The sequence below is a fragment of the Coturnix japonica genome, chromosome 3 (assembly GCF_001577835.2).
Source record: "Coturnix japonica isolate 7356 chromosome 3, Coturnix japonica 2.1, whole genome shotgun sequence".
Taxonomy (NCBI): domain Eukaryota; kingdom Metazoa; phylum Chordata; class Aves; order Galliformes; family Phasianidae; genus Coturnix; species Coturnix japonica.
In genome coordinates, this window is record NC_029518.1 from 64,381,507 (window position 1) to 64,402,485 (window position 20,979).

General features: G+C 32.7%; 1 protein-coding gene across 2 annotated transcripts in view; it reads left to right on the plus strand.

Moving 5' to 3' along the window:
- The window catches only part of ASCC3 (activating signal cointegrator 1 complex subunit 3), a 247,601-nt gene that overhangs the window by 114,548 nt on the left and 112,074 nt on the right, over positions 1 to 20,979 (plus strand). For both annotated transcript variants that reach the window (XM_015858848.1, XM_015858850.1), the window contains exon 14: positions 7,932 to 8,066. In XM_015858848.1, the coding sequence (XP_015714334.1) occupies positions 7,932 to 8,066 (135 nt within the window). The remainder of the gene's footprint in view (positions 1 to 7,931; positions 8,067 to 20,979) is intronic.

Genomic DNA, 20,979 nt, shown 5'->3' on the forward strand with positions numbered 1-20,979 from the left:
AATGAAATTCTGATGTAAATGATTTACTTTGTCATGATGAGTAAATGCAGTCTGCTTTCAAGTTGTCAAGAAGAATTCATTTTCTATATGAACAGTACACAGAATATCTCATTTACACCTAGTTTTTAAGCAGTTTAGTAGCCCTTCCATTTTCTGTATTGTAATAGATCTTAATTCACATAAAGGTTAAATCAGTATTTCTCTTAAATCTAAGATTTAATAAAAATGAACTAATTTCAGTTTCTGTTGCCTTGGTAAGTGGCATAGCTCATTCAGTTTTTCTTTGTTCTTTATTAATATTTGAAAAAACTTCACTATGGAAAATAGAAAAATCTGCTATAATACAAGATTTGTACATTAAACTTTTTAAACTTCAGTATGGATTACCTTATAACATTTTTTTTTTCATATACTTTACTCCATTAAGTTACTAATTCTGAATAGTGATCGTCATGAACTATTGTTATGTCACCAAGGGGAAAGGGGAATTATACTTACAAACTGTTGTGCCTTCATTTGGAACTGGTAATCAAGCTATTCTGGTTTTGTGGTGAATGCTTTTGATCAAGAGCTACTAGAGAACCTTCTGTGTTGTTCTCATTAATGGTTTGCATGAAGTATGCTTTTCATTCTGTAGCTGTTAGACACTAAAAATTTGAACTGTTGAGAAGAAATCACAACGCAAATGGTAAACAGTTTTATTATTTCTTAGAAATAGGCTAAGCATTAGTGAATTGTATTTAGCTTTCTAGGTGCTGGTTCTATTTAGTGAAGTGCTAGTGCTAAGGATGTCGTTTTTAACCGAGGTAGTCAGTATTCCTTGGGGAGAAGTGAAGAAACTTCATTATGAATTGAGTTTTGCAAAAGCTTTGGGGGAGATTTGATTCTGTTCTTCAGGGAAAAAATGGATGGATAAATTGATCTGCCAATCATTGTCCCTAGGTGTTCATTTTCAGTAGTAGTCAAGAATTGGATACAAATAAATGAATATTTTTTAAAGACTTAGCTGGGTAAAACAAAATAATGTCTTAAAGCTAAAATTAGGTATTTATTCTTTTACTTGCATTAGTGTGACCAGCGCTCTAATGGCAACATGGTAAAGTGCCTCAGAGAGTCAGTGTGTTTCTTTTAAAAGTTAAATACACCATTTAGGAGCTGCTATAGAGAATGCTGTTATGAAAGTGACATTTCTCAGTTGGAAAAATTATTGTTATTGTCCAAGGCAGAAGAAAGGGTTTCTGACTTTCAGGTATCTGATTATAAATTTCTTAACTAATTTTAGACACTTTTTGGTTTGTATACACACGGTGTGTTTTTTCATTCTCGTATAAGATAATATGTGGCAAGTTCTGGTAGTGTCTAGTTGTGTGTTCCTGATAACACAGAAGTATTAGACCTCGTGGGTATTCAGACTAACATACTTTTCATTGCTACAGTAACTTACAAACATGTTTCAGGGGAATTACAACTTAGAACATGCAGCACTAGGGGAATGCAAGCGTTGTGGTGAATATTAAATGAAAACTTAGGCGGGAATGGTTTATTTGTTTAATGCTTGAAGAAAATTCTGGGGAGATAACCTGGCTGGAGACATTTGTCTTTTCCTGTCCTATATTTTTGTCATTTAAAAGCTTTGGTTTTCAGAGAGTAGCAGCAGATGCTTTTAGCACTAGAGCTATGTATACCAGAGCTAGCTTTGAACTGTGAAGTACAGATCTAATTACACAGCTTGTAGCTGTGGAACTGCTTCTCCCTATTCTAAATTACTTTTCCTAACTTATTTGCATAATTTAATGCACAGAGATTTTCCATGGAAATAGAATATTCTCTGACAAACTTAGGACAGGCTAAATTAACCTGTTAATGTCTTATGTTGATGTTTCACATCATCTTTTTCTTTTCTTTTTCTTTTTTTAAGAAAAACATGCACCAAAGTCTCATATGTAGCTAAATCTTGTTCTTTGTAAAAATTTGGTGACATTACTGGTATTATAAGTAAACACTATCCATAAGATTGTGCACCTCTAGTCAGCTAATAAAGCAGTCTTTTTAATCAGGCTGGCTGTCTGCCTCTCATTGATAATTAATTTTTATTTTTGGCAAGTTGTGCGATGATATTAAATTAAATATTTTGTCAGGCGTTGATATGTGATTGTAACATAAATAAAAGTCAATTAATTCCACTGCACATTGTTAGTTTGTGAAACTCACCTTCCACTTTTTTTTCTTTTTTTTTTTTTTTTAAAGAAAGAATATGCTACACATTTGAGAATTAGATATCCTTCTGTAAGAGCTGTAGAAAGTCTCTGAGTATAGGATACTTATATCAGCATTTGTTTTGTAGTTATTTTTTGACGCATAACAAGTTCTTACATGTTCTTTGAGTGAATGATTGCTGTAATGTCAGATGTTGTCACACCAAGATTCAGTGAAAAGCCACATAGAAGACGAAATATCGAATGTGCTCTGTGGTGATTAAATATTCTGAAGGCTTTTATGCATGAGGTTTCTCACAGTTCCTCATGTAATGCAAGATATTTAGCAAGCTAAGGAAACAGTTATGTATAATAACATGTTCATTATACAGAATCAAAATAGTGTTAAGTGTACCATAAGAATAATATATAAAAAGAGGTGTTCTGTTATGTAGGACAATGAAAATTTAGATTATTTTTGCCTTTAATAGTATATGCAGTTTCACACAAGCAAAAGTTACTGAAATAAAAATATTCAGAAATACATTTTATCAGGGCTTTCAAGCTTTGAGAACAAGGACATAAGAATCATTGGCCTGATGACAGTATTCTTAGTTTCAACAGTTAATAGGAGCCCTGCTTTGAGTTTATCAAGTCATATAAAATAAGCTGAATGATCTCACATCTTCAGTATCAACATTAGTCAGGGAATGCAATTAACTGTAGTTTCAGTTGCAAAATGTGCATATGTGGAAATAGTGTCATGCATTTTTCTTGATTTCTGTAATCCTGTTTTCTTGTAATGATTAGCGTTACAGGAAATGCTGTTATGGAATTGTTAATTTTGTCTTTGGGATGGGGTTTTGATCAGCGTACACACACAAGCTGAAAACAAAATGAATTGAGCACTGTCTGCTTCACGTACAAAATGCAGCAGATACTGCTTAAACATAACTACACATTGTATTGATTTAAGTCTGGCTCCCCAACTTAGCACTATCCTATTGTGTATATATATATATATATTATTTTTTTTTTTCAACAGTGTGGGTGCAGTGCAGAACTTGAATTGTAGCCCAGCCAGCTGATTCAGGTCAGGGTTAACAATTCCAGGGTTATTTTCCTGGGTTATTTCTGTCTCTTATTATTCCTATTCATGCACTTGAAATATCTTCCATTCCTCTATTAGAGAAACATGCTGCTTGTTTTCCAGATATTGTGGAAATCACAGCATGGAATTGCACTTGGAGGGAAAGTCCCATTTTATTTCAGAAGCTTTAGGAATTATAATGGCAGTTTTGGTAGGCAGTGATTAGAAATGATGTTCTTTGGTTTTTTTAGCTACAAAGGCTCCAACTCATTTTCCAGCATCATTAACATTTACAGCAGCATTAAATAAATATTTTCTTAGATTTTAGAAAACAAGTTTTATCTTAGATTTTGAATATTGTAGCAGTGATTTTGATGTTAAAATGGTAATAGACTTCTGTGCGTTAACTCAGGATTGCACAGTAGGTTTGTTTTTTTTATTGTTGTTGGTTGTTTGTTTTTTGGGGGGGGTTTTTTGTTGTTTTTTTTTTTTTTTAAGTCTCTGTCCAATATGCTGAACTGTATAATTTTATTTCTGCCAAGAATTCTGTTTTCTTCGGAAATTTCATTTTAATTTATGTTATGGTGTTATTTATTAATAGAGTTTGGTCTTTTCTACTACCTCTCGTAGCTGTGCTTTTTTATAGCTGCATTTCTTGAGCTCTTATGTCTCTTGCCTAGCATCTCAAGTAGAGAACTACACATGCTAAATGCTGTATAAATTCTATATTGATGAATCTTTCACAGAACTACATTTTTTGTTTTTGTTGTTGCTTTTTTTATTAATCTTCTAACATTTCAAAGTAAATCAACACACCAAAAACTGAAAAATAATTCAGATTCTTCTGGGACAACCTGATCATTATATACCTTGAAGTGAGTTAACTGAAAGGTCTTGCTGGAGTAGTGCTGTGCAATAATTTTAGAATTGTTCAGGGGTCAAGATTCAAATACACAAATGTCTCTACATTTATCAGTCTGCATAATACTCCGTAGCAAAGTGTTACCTATTAAATTCTATTTTTATACAGGAATTTAGATTAACTCAACTTCCTTCTGTTTCTGAGTTATAAAAATTAGACAAAAATGTTACTGCTTCATCTACCAGTGCATTATTAGCACATTTTCATCCTGAGAAAAGAAGTGAATTGTATCTGGTCTGAAGATGAGAAATGTTAAGGGCAGCGAAGAAGTCTGAAGAATAGTAACAACAACAATAAAAATCTAAGCCTTTAAACAGTAATTCCTTATCTTTTTGCTGTTGTTTATCGTTGTCTGAGCAGGACCAGGAAATGATATTGACAGGCTCTGCCTGATTATGATTAGAAATAAGAGAAATTTTCTTTGCTTTTAGAATTCCAGGGCTTTATGCAAGTATTGCAGTTACTGCTTATTTACATAATTGTAAAGGGCCCATTTTCTGGTCTCATCTTTTTTGGTACTAGCATTCCACTTTCTACTTTGTGTTACTGCAGTGACTTAGTTTTACCACATCTTGTTTCCCAGTAATGCCTTTTTGCTCCTTTCTAAAAATAGTTCTAGCAACTAAAGTGTTATACCTATAATGCTTTCTGTAATGCAGTTTGTTTAGTTTGAATGTCCCAGTATTTCTCTGTGTCTTGTTTAAACAATCCCTAAAAAATTGTAACTTCATTAATTAAGAGGTTTGTTGGGAATAAATACACTCTTGTGTGCAGAACTGCTTGTTATTTTTGACTGGCTTTATTAGTTCCTTTCCAAATTTAAAAGCGTTTCTCTTTGCAGCTTTTCTTTGAGCTCTTATCTTCTAGGAACAGAAGACCCACAAGCCTCAAAAATTCAAGTCACACCACACTTAATTTGATATTTTGATTATGGATTCTAAAAAGGACTGGAGAACCAATAAGATACTTATCAATATTAGTAGTATAGAAAAATCCTTCTCAAATTTTACATTTTATATTTAAGTTATTCAGAATTTATGCAATACCGAAATAAAATAGAATCTAAAACTTTAAAATACACTGCAAAACCAATTGACAAACCTATTTTGTGATTGAATCTTCAAACTCCTTATTGCATATATCTGTTGTTGGTTGTTTGGGGCTTTTTTTGTTTTGTTTTTAATAAGTCAGTTTGTCAAATATTGCTATATTTCCTCATTCACAGGCCTGGAGAAAAAGGCCATACCTTTTTAATACCCAATACTAAATTTAAATGTTTGCTTTACTTCCAGAAATAACTTGTTTTCAGAAGATGAATTTTTAGTCTCTTAAACAAAGAATCAAATGTTAGTATGACTTCATCTTTAAAGGAAACAAGTTATTAAAGTATAAAATCAACTGGTTTTAAAATTACAGGTAGTAAGAATTAAGAATGAAATAAGAATTCATTGAAGATGACTTCATGGTCCTTGTAATGAAAGGAATTTACTCTTATTTTTTTAGACTTTCTATAAAAGGAATTTTCAAAACTATTAACAGTCCTTAAATAACTGATGAAGACATGAAGATAGGCACTATACTCTGTTATGGTGTAGCCTCTGTTTGAAGAAATTTTAAAAGAATTTTGCTAATAAGTATTTTAATTTAAATAGAATGATTATGATTACCATGACGTGTATCTGAGAATATTTTTACTCAGGTGAAAGCTAATAATTATAAAAATCACAACGTTACTGAAATGGACATGGAAAGTTGTATCAAGTAAGCTAAAGCAAATCACATGCAATTGTTACAGATATCAGAAAGATATACAGCATTGTTTCTCTTTTTTCTCCTCATTATGTTGTCACCTGTTTTCATTTTTATTATTTTAATGATTAATTTATAGTTTATATACGTTGTACACTTTGATATAAAAATACACAAATTCTGTTTCTAATTAAATAATAACAGAACAGAACTAGTTTAATTATGCCCTTAAATATAGCTAACTCATTTGTTAATAATGTTTTCTTTAAAAATAATTCAGTAACATGCCTCAGGTTGATACAAGGATGTTGCTGCTGAAAGAACCAAATTAAAAGCACAGGGTTGTCTGGAATTTGACATGGCTGTCATGAAATGCAACTTGGGACTGACTTAAAATAGAACTGTAGTTCTGTGCTCGCGTTGATATGTGATGCTCAGCTTACTTATTAGCCAGTCATTCAAACTTTTCCAAGTGGGAGTTTTAAGAGTACAAAAATTGTCATGAGATCAAACCAAAGAGCTGTCTGACCAACTATGTGTTGTCAATTTATGCAAACAGCAAGCAACACAAAATTCTCAGGGGGAAAATATTGAGTGCTTTCTATAGCTTACCTTTCCCACTAGTGTTTGGCTATCAGACATTCCAAGCTGTTATTTGCACTGTAATTAACTGACATTTAATCACTACTGATAGATATTCTCCATCATTGACTAGCACAAAATAATTACATTCCTATAAGGCATAACTGAACAAGTAGAAGAAGAAGCAGTCTTCATTTACTTTGGTTAAACCAGTCACTCATGCCTTTTTGTTGATTCTTCATGATACTGGCAGGAATTCCATCATTATTCAGGATAGCGCATGTTGGTCTTACAGCAGATTTTCCCTTTAAAGTCTTCTAGTGGGTTTGGAATAACTCTCTCCTTCCTATGGCTTATTCTATATTTTCTTAACTTAATGAATCCTGTCCATGTCTAATGAATTTTTTGTTCATTCCTATTAATTAAATAAGCATTAACTCTCTTGTAAGTGACAGTCTGTTGAATCATATGTTGTCTGACTGAATGAATGATCCCTGGCTTCTTGTAGAGCAAAATTTTCTCCCCATTAGAACCATTGTTCATCTTAAATACGTCTTGCAGTGAATCTTAATTTCTACCAGTTTAAACTGGTTTGGATACATTTTTAAAGGGATAGTTATTAACATTTCATTGTAACCAGTCATATGTGGTCATAAAAATAATAAGTGACTTCGAGGTTGTGTGAATGGTACATTAATGTGTTTTCAAAATCTACTGTAGACAGCAGTTTCAAAGGTGCTTTCTGTTTTATTGGTAGTTCTCCTTCATTTGATTTTTACCATTTTATTATCTTTTTTAATAAGTCCTTAGTTGGTATTTTCAGGGAAACATCCAGTATCTTTAAGGTATCTTCATGAGTGATGGTATGGAGTTTACACCCATCAATATTATCTCTGAATTTCAAACTGTGTTTTTGTTTTGCATTTGTTCTTACTTTGTCTTCTGTTTGATCATCTAGTGCTTTGGCACTGTAATATCCTCCAAAGGATCTTTATAGTTAGTTTTTTTTTCAAGTGTCTTGCATAGTCAAATCATACCATTAAATAACTTATCACTTCTGTATTTGCTTTCCAGATCATTTAGGATGTGTCAAATAGCTCTCATTTTCCTCAATAGCAATCTCTTCACCATTTGAAAAAGAACTATTTCTAATGATTGTTACTTATCTTTTAAAGACTAAAGAATTAGAAAGGAAAACCTTGTCAGAAGCTCTTGAAAAACGTCATATATGATACAGCAGGATCATCCTTCAGTTTCTCTAAAGCTACATTATTTTTCATTGTTATGCCATATGCATTTACCCATATAATTTGTTCTTACAGTAGGATTAAAGTGTTTTCATTATTTCAGACTTCAGTCATTTCTCATCAGCTCTATTTCTTTCTATCTTAAGGTGATGGTGTTTGTTCATGCTAGAAATGCCACAGTCAGAACTGCTATGGCTCTTCGAGAAAAAGCAAAGAACAATGGTCATATTTGTCACTTCTTGTCACCTCAAGGATCAGATTATGGACAAGCTGAAAAACAGGTAAGTGAATCTTTTGTGATGGTAGTTTTTGCAATCCTAATTTTGCTTTTATGATGCCATCCAATATGGGAATAAGTGCAGTGTTTTTGAGTTTCTTAGAAGACATGTTTTGCTCAGGTAGGAGCAGTGGAATTTCTGAATTAAATAGATGTGGAAAGTAAAGAATAAGGCCAAAGATGAATGAAGATAAATCAATGCTGTTACTTACAGTTAGCTGAAATTTCACTGTTGAAAGTTCACATTGTTTGATTTCTCAAGTCCATCGTAGCATTGAGGAGGGAGGCTCCTTATCAGAAAGAATTGGGCAAATTAGAGGAGAAGGATTCTGGTGCTCATGGATCAAAAGTAGTCTTTATGCAGTTTCAAACGCAGGAAGTCCCTAAGCCACTGATTTTCACTGTCGGGAGAGAATGCATCTTCTTCATTTTGAATTCTTTCCTTAAACATTTGCTACTCTTCACCCTTTAGGACAGAAAACTGTCCTCCAGTATTAACCTGACTTCATCAGTAAATTTATCACCTTTACAAAACTATCAGACTTTCCTCATATATCATCTAGTGATGGGCAATCAAAAAATAATTGTTCTGAGAGTGAAAAGTAGGAAAGGCATTTGACTCTTATCAGGGATTAGCCCCCTTAATCTGTTTCTGTATGATAAATTTAAAGCTGTATATTTTTATGCATTTTTACAATTCTGTCCCGGCACAAATTTTGTTATTTGACCTTTCACATTTTTTTTTTAATGTAGTAACTTTCTCTCTAACAGTTTCTTTTCATCTATTCCAGCAATAACATCTATTTCTGCTGAGAAAGTGTTTCCAAAACAATTCTTACTTTATTGTTATAAATGACTTTTGCATATGGGGATTTATTATTTGAGGTAATGACTGGAGTCTTGTTAATATACCCTGAAAGGTAATCTTTTTCCTCTCTCACAACTAACTAACTAAACATGAAAGAAATACCTTTTCTTTACATAAAGCTTAATCTATGCATAAAATACCTTCTCTCACTGGTAAATACAGTGATAAAATTTTAAATACTTCTGGCATCTCTGAATTAGGAATTGGATAGATGGGGAGTAAGGGAGTTAGAATCTTTGTCTATCAGAGATGTAATAAATACTCTACCTTGTTTATAACTCTGAAGAGAATGGGGGAGATATTCACTCAGATATATTAATTATGAACGGAACAGAGACATTGCAGTTAGTAAACCCAAATTTTGTTAATGCAGAGAAAAATATAAATTAGAGAATCATGATGTTCTTTTTCAAGATACTTCGATTAACTGTAATAAATATTTATAGAAATATACTAAGTAATAAATTGTCCTTATTTTTCATAATTAGTATATTAAAAAATTCCTCTTTTTCTAGTGGCTGCTAGTAATTGCTGCATTTTAAAAATATAAGCAAAGCTGAACTTGGAAATCTTGTATTTCTGCTGCAACACTGAAAATTAATGCTGAAGCTCCTTTCATTAGACTATTTAGAACAAAATCTGAAACTCCTAGTTTATTAAAATAATACTAGATTTTCAATACAAAAGCAATACAAAAAAAAATCAGTAATTGAAAATACCAGTGAGGTATTTTCAATGGGTGGTTAGTTTCAGTAGCAGTGACAGCAACAGCTTGTCACCTCCACTGGTACAGATTTTTACAAATTCGGGCTCTTGTTCATTGCTGATGAAAATGCATAACTAATAGTGGTGAAGAATACTGCAAAACAGTGTTTTGTTGCTGAGAATCATCAGTATCAAACAATGTTGTTGTGCTCTTTGTATATGTTGTATTTTCATAGAAACAAATAGGAGGCATTACTTCTGGAGTGACTGACATATTTGTCCAACACACTCTGTTCCTTATTGAAAAGTAATCCTGTTTATTCACTTACTCTTCTCATCCTGGCATTAAATCAATTATAAAACATGTTCTTATGTTACTAGGAATCTGAGGAGCATCACAGAGAAAAGTTAAGATCTAAGTCTGTTTTGAATACAAATTTTTGCTGCTTGTGCCTGGACAATGAATTAAAGTAGCATTTATAGTACAAATTAAGACTGTTGCAGCAAGGAGAGCCTTAGTTTTGTTTATCATAAGACAGGTGGTGTGACCTAAGGAAATAGTCTTAGGTTGTACCAGGTGAGGTTTAGACCGAACGTGAGGAATAATTTCTTCACAGAGGAGAGTGGTTCAGCATAGGACTGCGTTGACCAGGGAAGTGGTACAATCCCATTCCCTGGAAATATTAGAGATGTGTGGACATAGCACTAAAGGGACATGGTGTAGTGATATGGCTCAGTAGTTCAGGTTCCTGGCTGGATTTGGTGATCTTGAAGATGTTTTCCAACTTAGATGGTTCCATGATTCTGTGTTTATCATGTGACATGTGGAATTGAGCAGGGCTTGACTTTGTGTTTGATCTACAGCAGTTATTTCTAACTTGCATATAGTCTTATGTCATTTTTTATCTCTGAATTGATCTACCTACTTTTCTAAATGTAGGATTTTATGCTAGTTGTCACTGCCATTTCAGATTTTTCGCAGTAAAAGTTCTTATTCATTTAAATAGTAGCAAAATGCTGTTACGAGTAGGTCAAGCTACACAGTAGATCTCTTAATGGCTAGTTTCTGATGTCTAGGAGCTTCTACTGGAAAGACCATTGATGAATACTCTTCCCTAGACATTTGCTGTTGGCTGCTACTGGGAGGGAATACTTCACTACACAGACTTTCAGTCTGACCTGGCACAGGTCATTCTTATGCGTTATACAATAAGTTAAACCCATCTTATGCAATAAATTTAGGATTAGAATTGTAAATACATGGTTTGTAAGAGCTTTTCAGGGTTCTTTTTAAAATTTCATTCTCAAAACATAATCTAGATTTTTTTTGTTCCAAATTATCTTAAAGCTCAACAGCTCAAACTGTAAGTGAACCAAATAGCTCTGGAACTGACCTGTCCTCATCAGTATTTACTGTTGCTTCTGAGTGCTTTTGGTTTCTAAGTAGTGCCTTTAATCAACATGATCATATTGTAGACTTTTGATCACCGATAGAAATATGAAAAATCCATGAGTCATATTAGTTCTCTAAATAAACTCGTTAGGCATTCATCAAGTTGAAATTTATAGTTGCAATTAATTTGTTTGATCATTATTGCCTATTTTTAATTTCCTTAGTACATGACATTTGTTTTATGCAGTACTAAATTCATAGTGCTGTGCCATATAAATGAAATTTCTGACACAAGTCTAAGTGTATTATATTATAGGTGTCTGATGTAGAGATTATTTTATGAAAATATAATGTTTTTCTGATAACTGCTATCTTGTATAAGACAAAATTATCAGAATGAAAGCCATTCAGTCTTGCTGTTTCATTTGACATGAAAGTTTGTGGTATGTGGCAGAGAATAATCTAGATAATGTAATAAAAACCTTATTTTCTGTTCTGTATACATTGATCATTGTAGTCAGTGAAGAAGCATATTGAAATGGAGCATAAGATGTACAAGAATAATGGCCAAATCATACATTTTGTAATTTCAATACAAGTGCAATCGAAGGCTACTTGAATGTACAGGAGGTACAAAAAATATAGAATAGTGAAGAGAATTGTGTGCTTTGCTGGACTTTAAAATATGAAAGCCGTTCTACTAATCCTCTTAATTAGTCAGATGTTTTTAAACTATTAGAAATGAATTTTTAGAGAACATTCAACAAATATTTGATGTGTAATCATTTGTTTGACATTTAATTATTTCAGAGCAAATCCTCATTTTGATTTTGTTTTATTAATAACGTATCTAATATTTGATAAGCCATTAAAGAAACTATGAAAACAAATGAGGATCTATATCCAAATAAATTCAGTTATATTAAAAGTCAGACATATACTGACGTTCTCTATTTGTTTAATAATTACTATATTTTTTACTTTTGGAAAATATTTGCTAATTATCTCTCAAAGAATGGAATGAAGCTCTTCATATTTCATTTACAGTGTATTTTATTCAGTAGTCCTGTTAAAGATCGGGGTAAAATGTGTGTGATCCTGACAATTGACAGATTGAAAAAAAAATATATGTTCACTATAATGCAGTCCTACTCTTTTGTGAATACTAACCAGTAGAACTTTAAATAAAGTAGGATGTAGTTGGACATTTAGTTTAGGAGAGTCCAGTTTACAGTAGAAGTATCTTCTTACCTTTGCATTTGGTTTTAAACACAAAGTCTCAACTGAATCCAGGGCATAATTAAGCATACAGTTTTATAGTAGTTCAAAACAAGCTTGCTATGAATGAAGGAAAGCAGGCAAACCTCTCTTAAAGTGGTGTATTTTTTAATACTTTGGAACAATGTTACTCCAAAAAAATAAAAATATTGGTTTAGATATGTTGAGTTATCAAGATAATCTGCAGCTAAGTACTAGTGTTCTTCCTATTCCTTTGTTCTATACAGTAATACTGTTGGTGTAAGGAGCAGTGTTCTCAGTGTTATTACACAAGGGCTGCTCTGAAAGTAATGCCTCCTGCAACATTCAGAGGCAGATTTGTTGTATGGCACTAAAGGCTGAACTTTCCCACCAGTATTCCATTACATTTTGTTGCCATGTGACATATGGCAGCAGAGGGGCAGTCTAATAGAATTGCATCTGACATGAAAATGCATAGGAAGCAACGATGTGAAGCTATGATATGAATATATCTCTATGCAGAATAATTGCATCCATTGACATTGATTGCCTCTTCCTGAGCATTTATAGAGACCAAACTGTGGATGTGAGCACAGTGAGGTGATTGGTGGTACGTTTCATTAGTGGTGACAACAACAGTGTGTCACCTCCACTGGTACAGTTTTTTCAAATTCAGGCATTCAGGCTCTTGTTCATTGCTGATGAAAATGCATAGCTAATAGTGGTGAAGAATGTTGCAAAACAGTGTTTTGTTGCTGAGAATCTTCAGTATCAGACAATGTTGCTGTGCTCTTTGTATATGTTGTATTTTCATAGAAACAAATAGGAGGCATCACTTTCAGAGCAGATTTCTTATATATTTTTAAGAAATTTGTTATCTAAATTGAAATCTTACATATGAAAAATGCTACATGAAGATAATATTGTTTCTTGACTTTCAAAAGAGGTTCTTTTCTTCCTTTTTAAGCAGAAGGTAAACTCTTTATGCTGATTTCTTGTGCTATTGTTTTCCAAAGTATACTTTTTCATAAGTTTTAAACACTAATGTATTTTTTGATGAATCTAGTTCAAAATTAAGTGCCATTTTCTGAATTAGACATTCTAAGTAGATATGAAGTATCTAATTAAAAGAATCTTTGTTCTTTAAGACTGCTATATTGCTGTTCTGTAAACCCAATATTGTTACAAACATTAAAATTCAGAAACATATTTTTTAACAGCAGATAGGATAAATGCAGATAACTAGCTTACCTACCAAAGAAACATCATAGCCAAAAAATTGCATAGTTAAAGTGATTGGATGGTAATAAGGACTGATGTTAGTCAATCCATTTAGTGGTCTGTAAGTCCTATATGCATGGTCTTTAGTGAGACAACTGAAATGTTGCTTCATCTTCTCTTGATATATTTGAGGTATCAACTTTTGTATCAATACATATTTTAAATACTTTGAAGAATGTTATCAGGTGATTTGCATGGTAAAGTATTATTAGAACAGATTGATTCCATTTTAGTAGAGCGTAGAGTTAGTTCTTACATCCTCAATGATTGTCCAGTCTAAATTGAACTAAACTTCTCTGCATCTGTATTTCAAGTCCTGTAGAGACATCTGTATTCAGTTTAACAGCTACAGCAATGGAAAATTCCCTCTTCTATTACTGTTTTTCTCTCAAGCTTAAAAAGTTGAACATGATCTTCAGCTAGAATTTGTCCAACTTCAGTTCCCACCAGATCAAGTTTTGACTTTTAAATGATAAATTTAAGTCTTCTCATGCAGGAGAAGTTGTTTGTTTGTTGTTGTTGTTTTTATTATTATTATTATTTATCAACTAAATTAAATCTTCCTAGACAATTTTGTTAAGCTTCACATTTCTACAGCAAGGCTGTATCTGAGTATAAAAGGCTACAAAAACAACCAATACAAAACTGTCACTTTTCTTTGGATCTTTGGGGTTATTTTGTTTGTTTCATGTGGAAAATAATAACATACAAAAGTACTGTTGCCTTGATAGCACAGACAAGCTTTGTGTATGCATTTTTTTTCTTCTTATCAAGCATGTATGCTGCTCAGTTCAGGTAGAATGTATGACTGGTCTATTAAAGCAAGAAAACAAACTTTTGTCATTCCAGATGCATAGTTTTTTCCAAGAATTTACAGTAGAATATACATAACAGTAGGGTTATTAAGTGTTTATTTAGTTAATCAGTTTTATTCTTTCCTAATACAAAGCCTTTGCCTCACTGTGTAAAAAAACTCCTACACGTTTTAGGCAATATACTGCAATTTTCTAGATTTTTCATTATGAATCAGAGAGTATTAAATATGTGGTGTAGAATGAATTCTGTTATCAAATTTAAATGCTTAGTCTCTCTGAAAATCACTCTAATTTTTGGATCAGATATGTATTTCAGAGTTGTTGGCTTGTCTGTTGAGCTCTGATAACTACAACACTACAACATGTAAGCCTGCTGATATCCTGAGAGAGTTAAAATGGACTTCCCCCCCTAATCTATTGGCCTGATCATATATTCTGTTTTAACTATCATAAGCTTCAACTTGATATGCAGCAGTGATTGACTTTAGCCTGTTTATAGCTGGAAATCTGCCTCATGAATATTTGTACTACTTACAGAAACTGTGTTTTGTTTGTAATAGAGCCCTTGAAGCAAAATGGGATAGCAAATCTTTTTCTAGAATGATCTGTGAGGTTGTGAATACATCTGACAGAGGTGCTGATGTGTTTGTTCAGGGAAGTACAAAAAGATGTTACATACTTTTTTATGGAACTTTTTAGCAGTTTTTGAGTTTTTCAGGTTAAATTCAGCAATGGGTTTAATCACTGTAAGTGTAAGATTTAATGCCTTTTCTTACTAATCCTCCATGGAAATGCTTTGATAAACTGCAGGATAATGTGTTGCCTATAGCATCCCCTTTCATTGTTGACAAAATTTCCTATTAAATTCTAAATGCGCTTAGTAAGATCATTTGAAACTGTTGTCATATTTATGTTCTGATTAAGCTGCTTTCCTTAAATTAAATCTGCCACAGTCCCCCACAAGGTAATGTAGTATTTGCATTCAGTCAATAGAAATTTTAAGATAAATACATTTTCAAGATGTCTTCTTTATTTGTTCTTGTAAATGTAGAATCTGAAAGTTAAACTTATATCATTTAAAATAGTGTGTTTAATTTTTCTTTCAAGGATGTGGCCAGTATTAGGCCAATAGAGGTTCTGTTATGTCAGGCTTTGGCATTACTGATTGTGATGAGTAGTTATTTGATTGATTCTGCAAATGCAGAAGTTTGCATAGTCAGTAGCTGTGTATGTTTATTTTTGTCTTAAATGTTACTTTTACATCTTACTGTAAAACTAACTTCAAGTTATTAAGAGCATATTATATTCATCAGTTTTTCTGCTCATTATTAATCTCGTGTTAATTTGTGATCTCCTTGTCTTTCCTGAAGCTATAACCTCATCTGGGAGTGCTGACAAACAGAAAACCACACAACATTCTTTTATCCTTTAACTCTGAAAATCCCCTTCAGTTAGCTGCTGGGATATTTTAGCATGTAATCCAGGTCAAAAAGAAAAAGGTTGCTGAGGTTCACTGAGTAAGATGATTTCAACTTGTAATGATTGGTATAAGAATTATATGTGGATATTGAATAGATATACTAATACTACATAAACATTTAAAAAGAAAATTTCAAAGCTATTTGGGAGGAAGAAAAATAATAATTATCCTGATATGGTTGTTTTCATGTTCTCATGTTTCATGTTCTCAGCATGACTACACTCTTTCCTCTTCAACTATATAGCCTACTACTCAATACTACTCAATTTGGCTCCAGGCAGACCTGATAGCGGCCTTTCAGGATCTAAAGGAAGACTGTGAGAGAGGAGAGTTCCTTTAGTGGGGTTTGTTGTAACAGAACAAGGGCAGATGGAGATTTAGACTGAATATAAGAAAAATGTTTTTTACAATAAAGGTAGTGAGGCGCTGGAATGGGTTTCCCAGAGATGCAGTGGATGCCCAGTCCCTAGAGTTATTCAAGGTCAGGCTGGACAGGACTGTGTGCAACCTGATCTGTAAATGTTTGTGTTCATTGTGCAAGAGTTGGACTAGATAACTTCTAGACTAGAGTCCCTTCCAACACAAGCAATTCTGTGATTCTATGATAATTCTATAATGACAGTCAGATATATTTTAGAAATATATTATGACTTGTGGGACCAAAAAGTTCTCGTTTCTTTAGATTTTCTTCTGTGATTTAACAGGTTCAAAAACGGACAATATCTGGTCACTTGGAAACAGCCCTCCGAGAAGAAATTAGGAGATAAAATTAAACTCAGTGTAGATTTTTTTTTCTGCCCTAGTCCCTACTTGGTCCTCCCTTGAATAGCTTGGTTGACTCTGCTTTGGCTGTTTTCTTGCACTTTCAGACCTTGAGGATTGGTTCAGGCAAGAATTATTATTATTATCATTTAATTTAAAAAAATAAATAAAAGACCCTATGGTCTTTAATTCTTCTTTCAAAATTTGCCAAGTTGATTCTTGGCCACAGTGTGAAATCTTATTCAGTATGTTCATAGTGAGCATAATAATATTTCAATATTACTTGATATTTTTCTGACAGAATATCAGTTTTAACTGACCATGGGATTTCTGCTCTCTGAGGATTCTTGTGAATTTATTCGTGATGTAAGATATACACAAATAGGCTCCTTTCAGAATGGATTTTTTAATGACGTTTCCATTCTGAGATAACTAAAAAAAAAAGTGTGTTCATTAGCACCCTGTTTGATGGCTTCCATCTCACTATGTTTCTACAAAAAGATGATTAGAATAAATGCAATCAATTAAATTCATGTGTTGCATGAAAAGTTCTGTTACCTTACTTATTGATAGATCTTCTTTAGTTGAACACAGTATTAAACATTATATATATTTTCCATGCTGCATTTAGATGCTTGATTCAGTATCAGAATAATGAAAAATACCTAATTCTGCTGCAGCTCTTAATTTCATTTATTTTGAAAATAAGAAAGCTTTCTAAATACTGTTTAATTTTATTATGGTTTGATGTCATTATTTAGCTATATATGCTCAGTGTTTCAGTTGTCATCTATTTTCGTTTTCCAGGTCCCCCAGATACCACAGTTTTGGTAAATTAGTTTGAACTTTTTAAATATTCCTTTAGTTTATTTGCATAGTATGTAGCATAGGTCAGAACTGAACAGAAGCATTTTTACCCCTGTTAAAATGAATTTTGAAATAAAATGCTGTTTTATAAAGAAAATATTAGTAAAAGAACAATTAGAAACAGTCACTGCAGAACTGGACTTGATCCATTGTCTTCTCATGCCACATACTGATAGCTGGACTAAATAAAAAAGGTTAAAAAGCAATTAAGCACACTTTTAGAGAGTTGTGTATTATTTTTTTCCAAAGATTTATTATCTTTGTTTGTTTGTTTGTTTAAGTTGTATCACAGGTAGTCTTTGGTTTTAGCATATATTACATTTGATTTATGTTATCAAAATTACTCTATATTGGAGCCTTTAATTTCTGCAACATTCAATTTTATCTTCTATTTGTTTTCTAATTTATTTTAACCTCGTTTGAAAGAGAATTTCAGAAGTCAAATAATATTCAGAAGATTCCCTGCTTGTTGGAAATCACAGTGCTAGAGAAAAGCATTGTATATATAAAACAGCTGATATCATTGCATAGCAACTTCAGCATTGTAAAATATAATTTTGCCTGTATTCATGAAATTTCTCTCAAACAACCTAGTTATTTAAGAAACCTGTTTTTGTTACTAACAGATTATTGTACCAAAAACATTAGTCATTGGTTATAAAAGATCTAAACAGCAGCAACAAATGATTGAAAAGTTCTTAAAATAGATAGATAGATATGCTTACCATCTTCTTTTCAGATATATTCCGTGAGTGTCATATGTGGGTTTGGATGCATCCCTTTTCATGTATCATGTTTGGAATTTTTGATTCATTAGCAAAAAAGCAGAACTAGAATTAAGTTATGTTAGTGGAAGCTAGAGTGACGGCAACATGTTTTTGACAAAGCTAGAGTATACGCAAACTGTATATGAACTATAATGGAAATGTAGATAAAAAAGGAACTGCTTCCATCATATGGAATGAAAACAGCATTACTAAAAAAACTGCTAGACAGATTTCACTACTACTGATAGAACACAAAAGCAATATTAGAAGATTTGTGAATTTCAGTGCTAGAAAGAATAAAATAGCTCACTTGGAACAGACATACAAAGGTCATCTACTGCAACTGCCTGACCACTTCAAAGCTAACTGAAAGTTAAAGCATATTACTGAAAGCATTATCCAAGTGTCTCTTGAACACTGACAGGCATGAGGCATCAACCACATCTCTTCAAAGCTTTGTCCAGTGTTTGACCACTCCCTTTTAAAGTTAAAAGCTTTTTTCCTGATGTCCAGTCTGAACCTCCCGTCATGCAGCATTGTACAATTCTCTTGTGTTCCATTATTGGTTACCAGAATGAAGTACAACTGCTTAAAAAAATGAATCTAAATTGTCAACCTCCACATTCAGACCTTCATCTTGGAGCATTGTAAGTACAGATATAAAAAGAAGTAATCTAAGTTGATTAAGTAGTTTGGTCATTAAAATCAATAAAAAGGAAAATGTTAGATTTGAAGACTTAAATTTTTATTCACATGAAATGACAAGAAATTTATTAAGCTTTTGTTAGAAGAAGATCTTTAATGCATCTTTAGAACTTGGATCAGACATGCTGAAAAATACAAACACAAGGAAGTTTTGTTTCCTGGGATGTTTCCTTCTTATCAAATACAAACTATAAATGATAGGTTATCCAATTTGACTGGGAAACAAAGTTTTCCTATACAGCCTCATGAATGAATGTGTGAAAATGTTTCTTTGTCAAGCAAGAGTAAGATATAACGTACTAAATATTTCAAGAAGTATGAAAGACACACGGGTGCTGTGTCCTAGCATCTCCCATAATCAATGGAATAAAGATATTTGAAATGAATACCACTAAAATTTCTAGTATGTTCACTAGAGTAGGAGAATATTAAGAACTAAGGTGATGTTTTTAGACCTTTTGGATACTAAATGTGTAAGATGAATTGGAATGTATTTTCAGGCATTGGTTTTATTCGGCTTCAGACTTTTGCTGGTTAAAATAATTGCTATCCTGTATGCAAAACTGGAAAAACAGTAGACAAGCAAGACAGATCCTGTTTTGACAGACAGATGATGTGTGTATGGCCTGAAAACATTTCCAAAAATCTTACGAGATCTTCAGATTTTAACATTTTTTGCCTTTGAATTTATAATTCTTGCTGTGGTTCACAGTTGTAACAACTTTTCTGATGAAATGAGTAAAATTTTTTCAGCATCATCCTGTCTTTGAAAGAATATTTTGTTGCTTTGATAAACAATAATAGAAAATCCTAGCAAGTATTTTTGTTTTCAATATTTAGTATTCTTAACTCAAAAGTAGAGGAATTTAAACAGTGATTGTTTCTATAAACTATGTACAATTTTCTTAATATAAAAAGCACATGGTTATAAGCATTATGGCATCTTGCTTCATGTGTATTGATATCAACAGTTAATCAGCCATTGGTCCATTTAAAATTTAGTAATGTCTAGTTATTCACTATTCCTTTAATAACAAATGGTATCTGCATATAACGTAGTCATCATGGGTCTGAAAAACTCCTTGTGCAACCAGGTTACCTAATAGTACTCTGTTCAGTACTCACAAATAAGTTTTTTGCATTTGCTTAATGGGCCCTTGCTATAGAAATCAAAAAGTTAATAGGTCTTCTATGTATGCTGCCTTCTTATATCTAATTTGCTCAACCGTTTGAAAATGTGTAATGAAACATATTAGAAGCTGTACTAAAAGTGGTTATATGTACAAAAGTTTTTCTCTATTGTAGTGGTTTGTCATCTCTGTGAAAGTAAATTACTGACTTCATAAGTTTATGTAATGCAGAAGTTACAAAACTATTGATTGCTGAGACAAATGTGAAATAGGACAAGTTCTCTATATAGTAGAAGTACATAGCTAGAACTAAATTTCAAAGATGCTAAATGTATTTATACAGATTAGCCAATTGTCTTTGTTTCCCCATAGAATCATAGAATTGCTCAGGTTGGAGAAGACCATAAAGATCATCAAGTCCAGCCAAAGCCTGACTATACTACCATAACTAACAACCCTCCGCTAAGTCATGTCCCTGAGCACCACATCCAAACGGTTTTTAAACGTATCCAGGGATGGTGACTCAACCACCTCCCTGGGGAGCCTATTTCAGTGCTTAACAACCCTTACTGTCACAAAATTTTTCTGATATCCAACCTAAACCATCTGCTGATGCAATTTGACACCATTTCCCCTCATCCTGTCACCAATGGGAAGAGACCAACCCCACACTCACTACAGTCATCTTCCAGGTATTTGAAGAGAGTAGCAAGGTCTCCCTTCAGCCTCCTCTTCCCTGAGCTAGGACCAAGGCTATTAAGTTTATGTAGGTAAAAGATGGGTAAAAGTATGTACAGATAAGAAAAATAATTTGTAATGTTATGTAACTGTGTAAATTGTTGTTGCTTGTGGGAAAATGTTACAAATGATTCCCCATGTTGAGCAAAACCTGAGATGGTCTACCC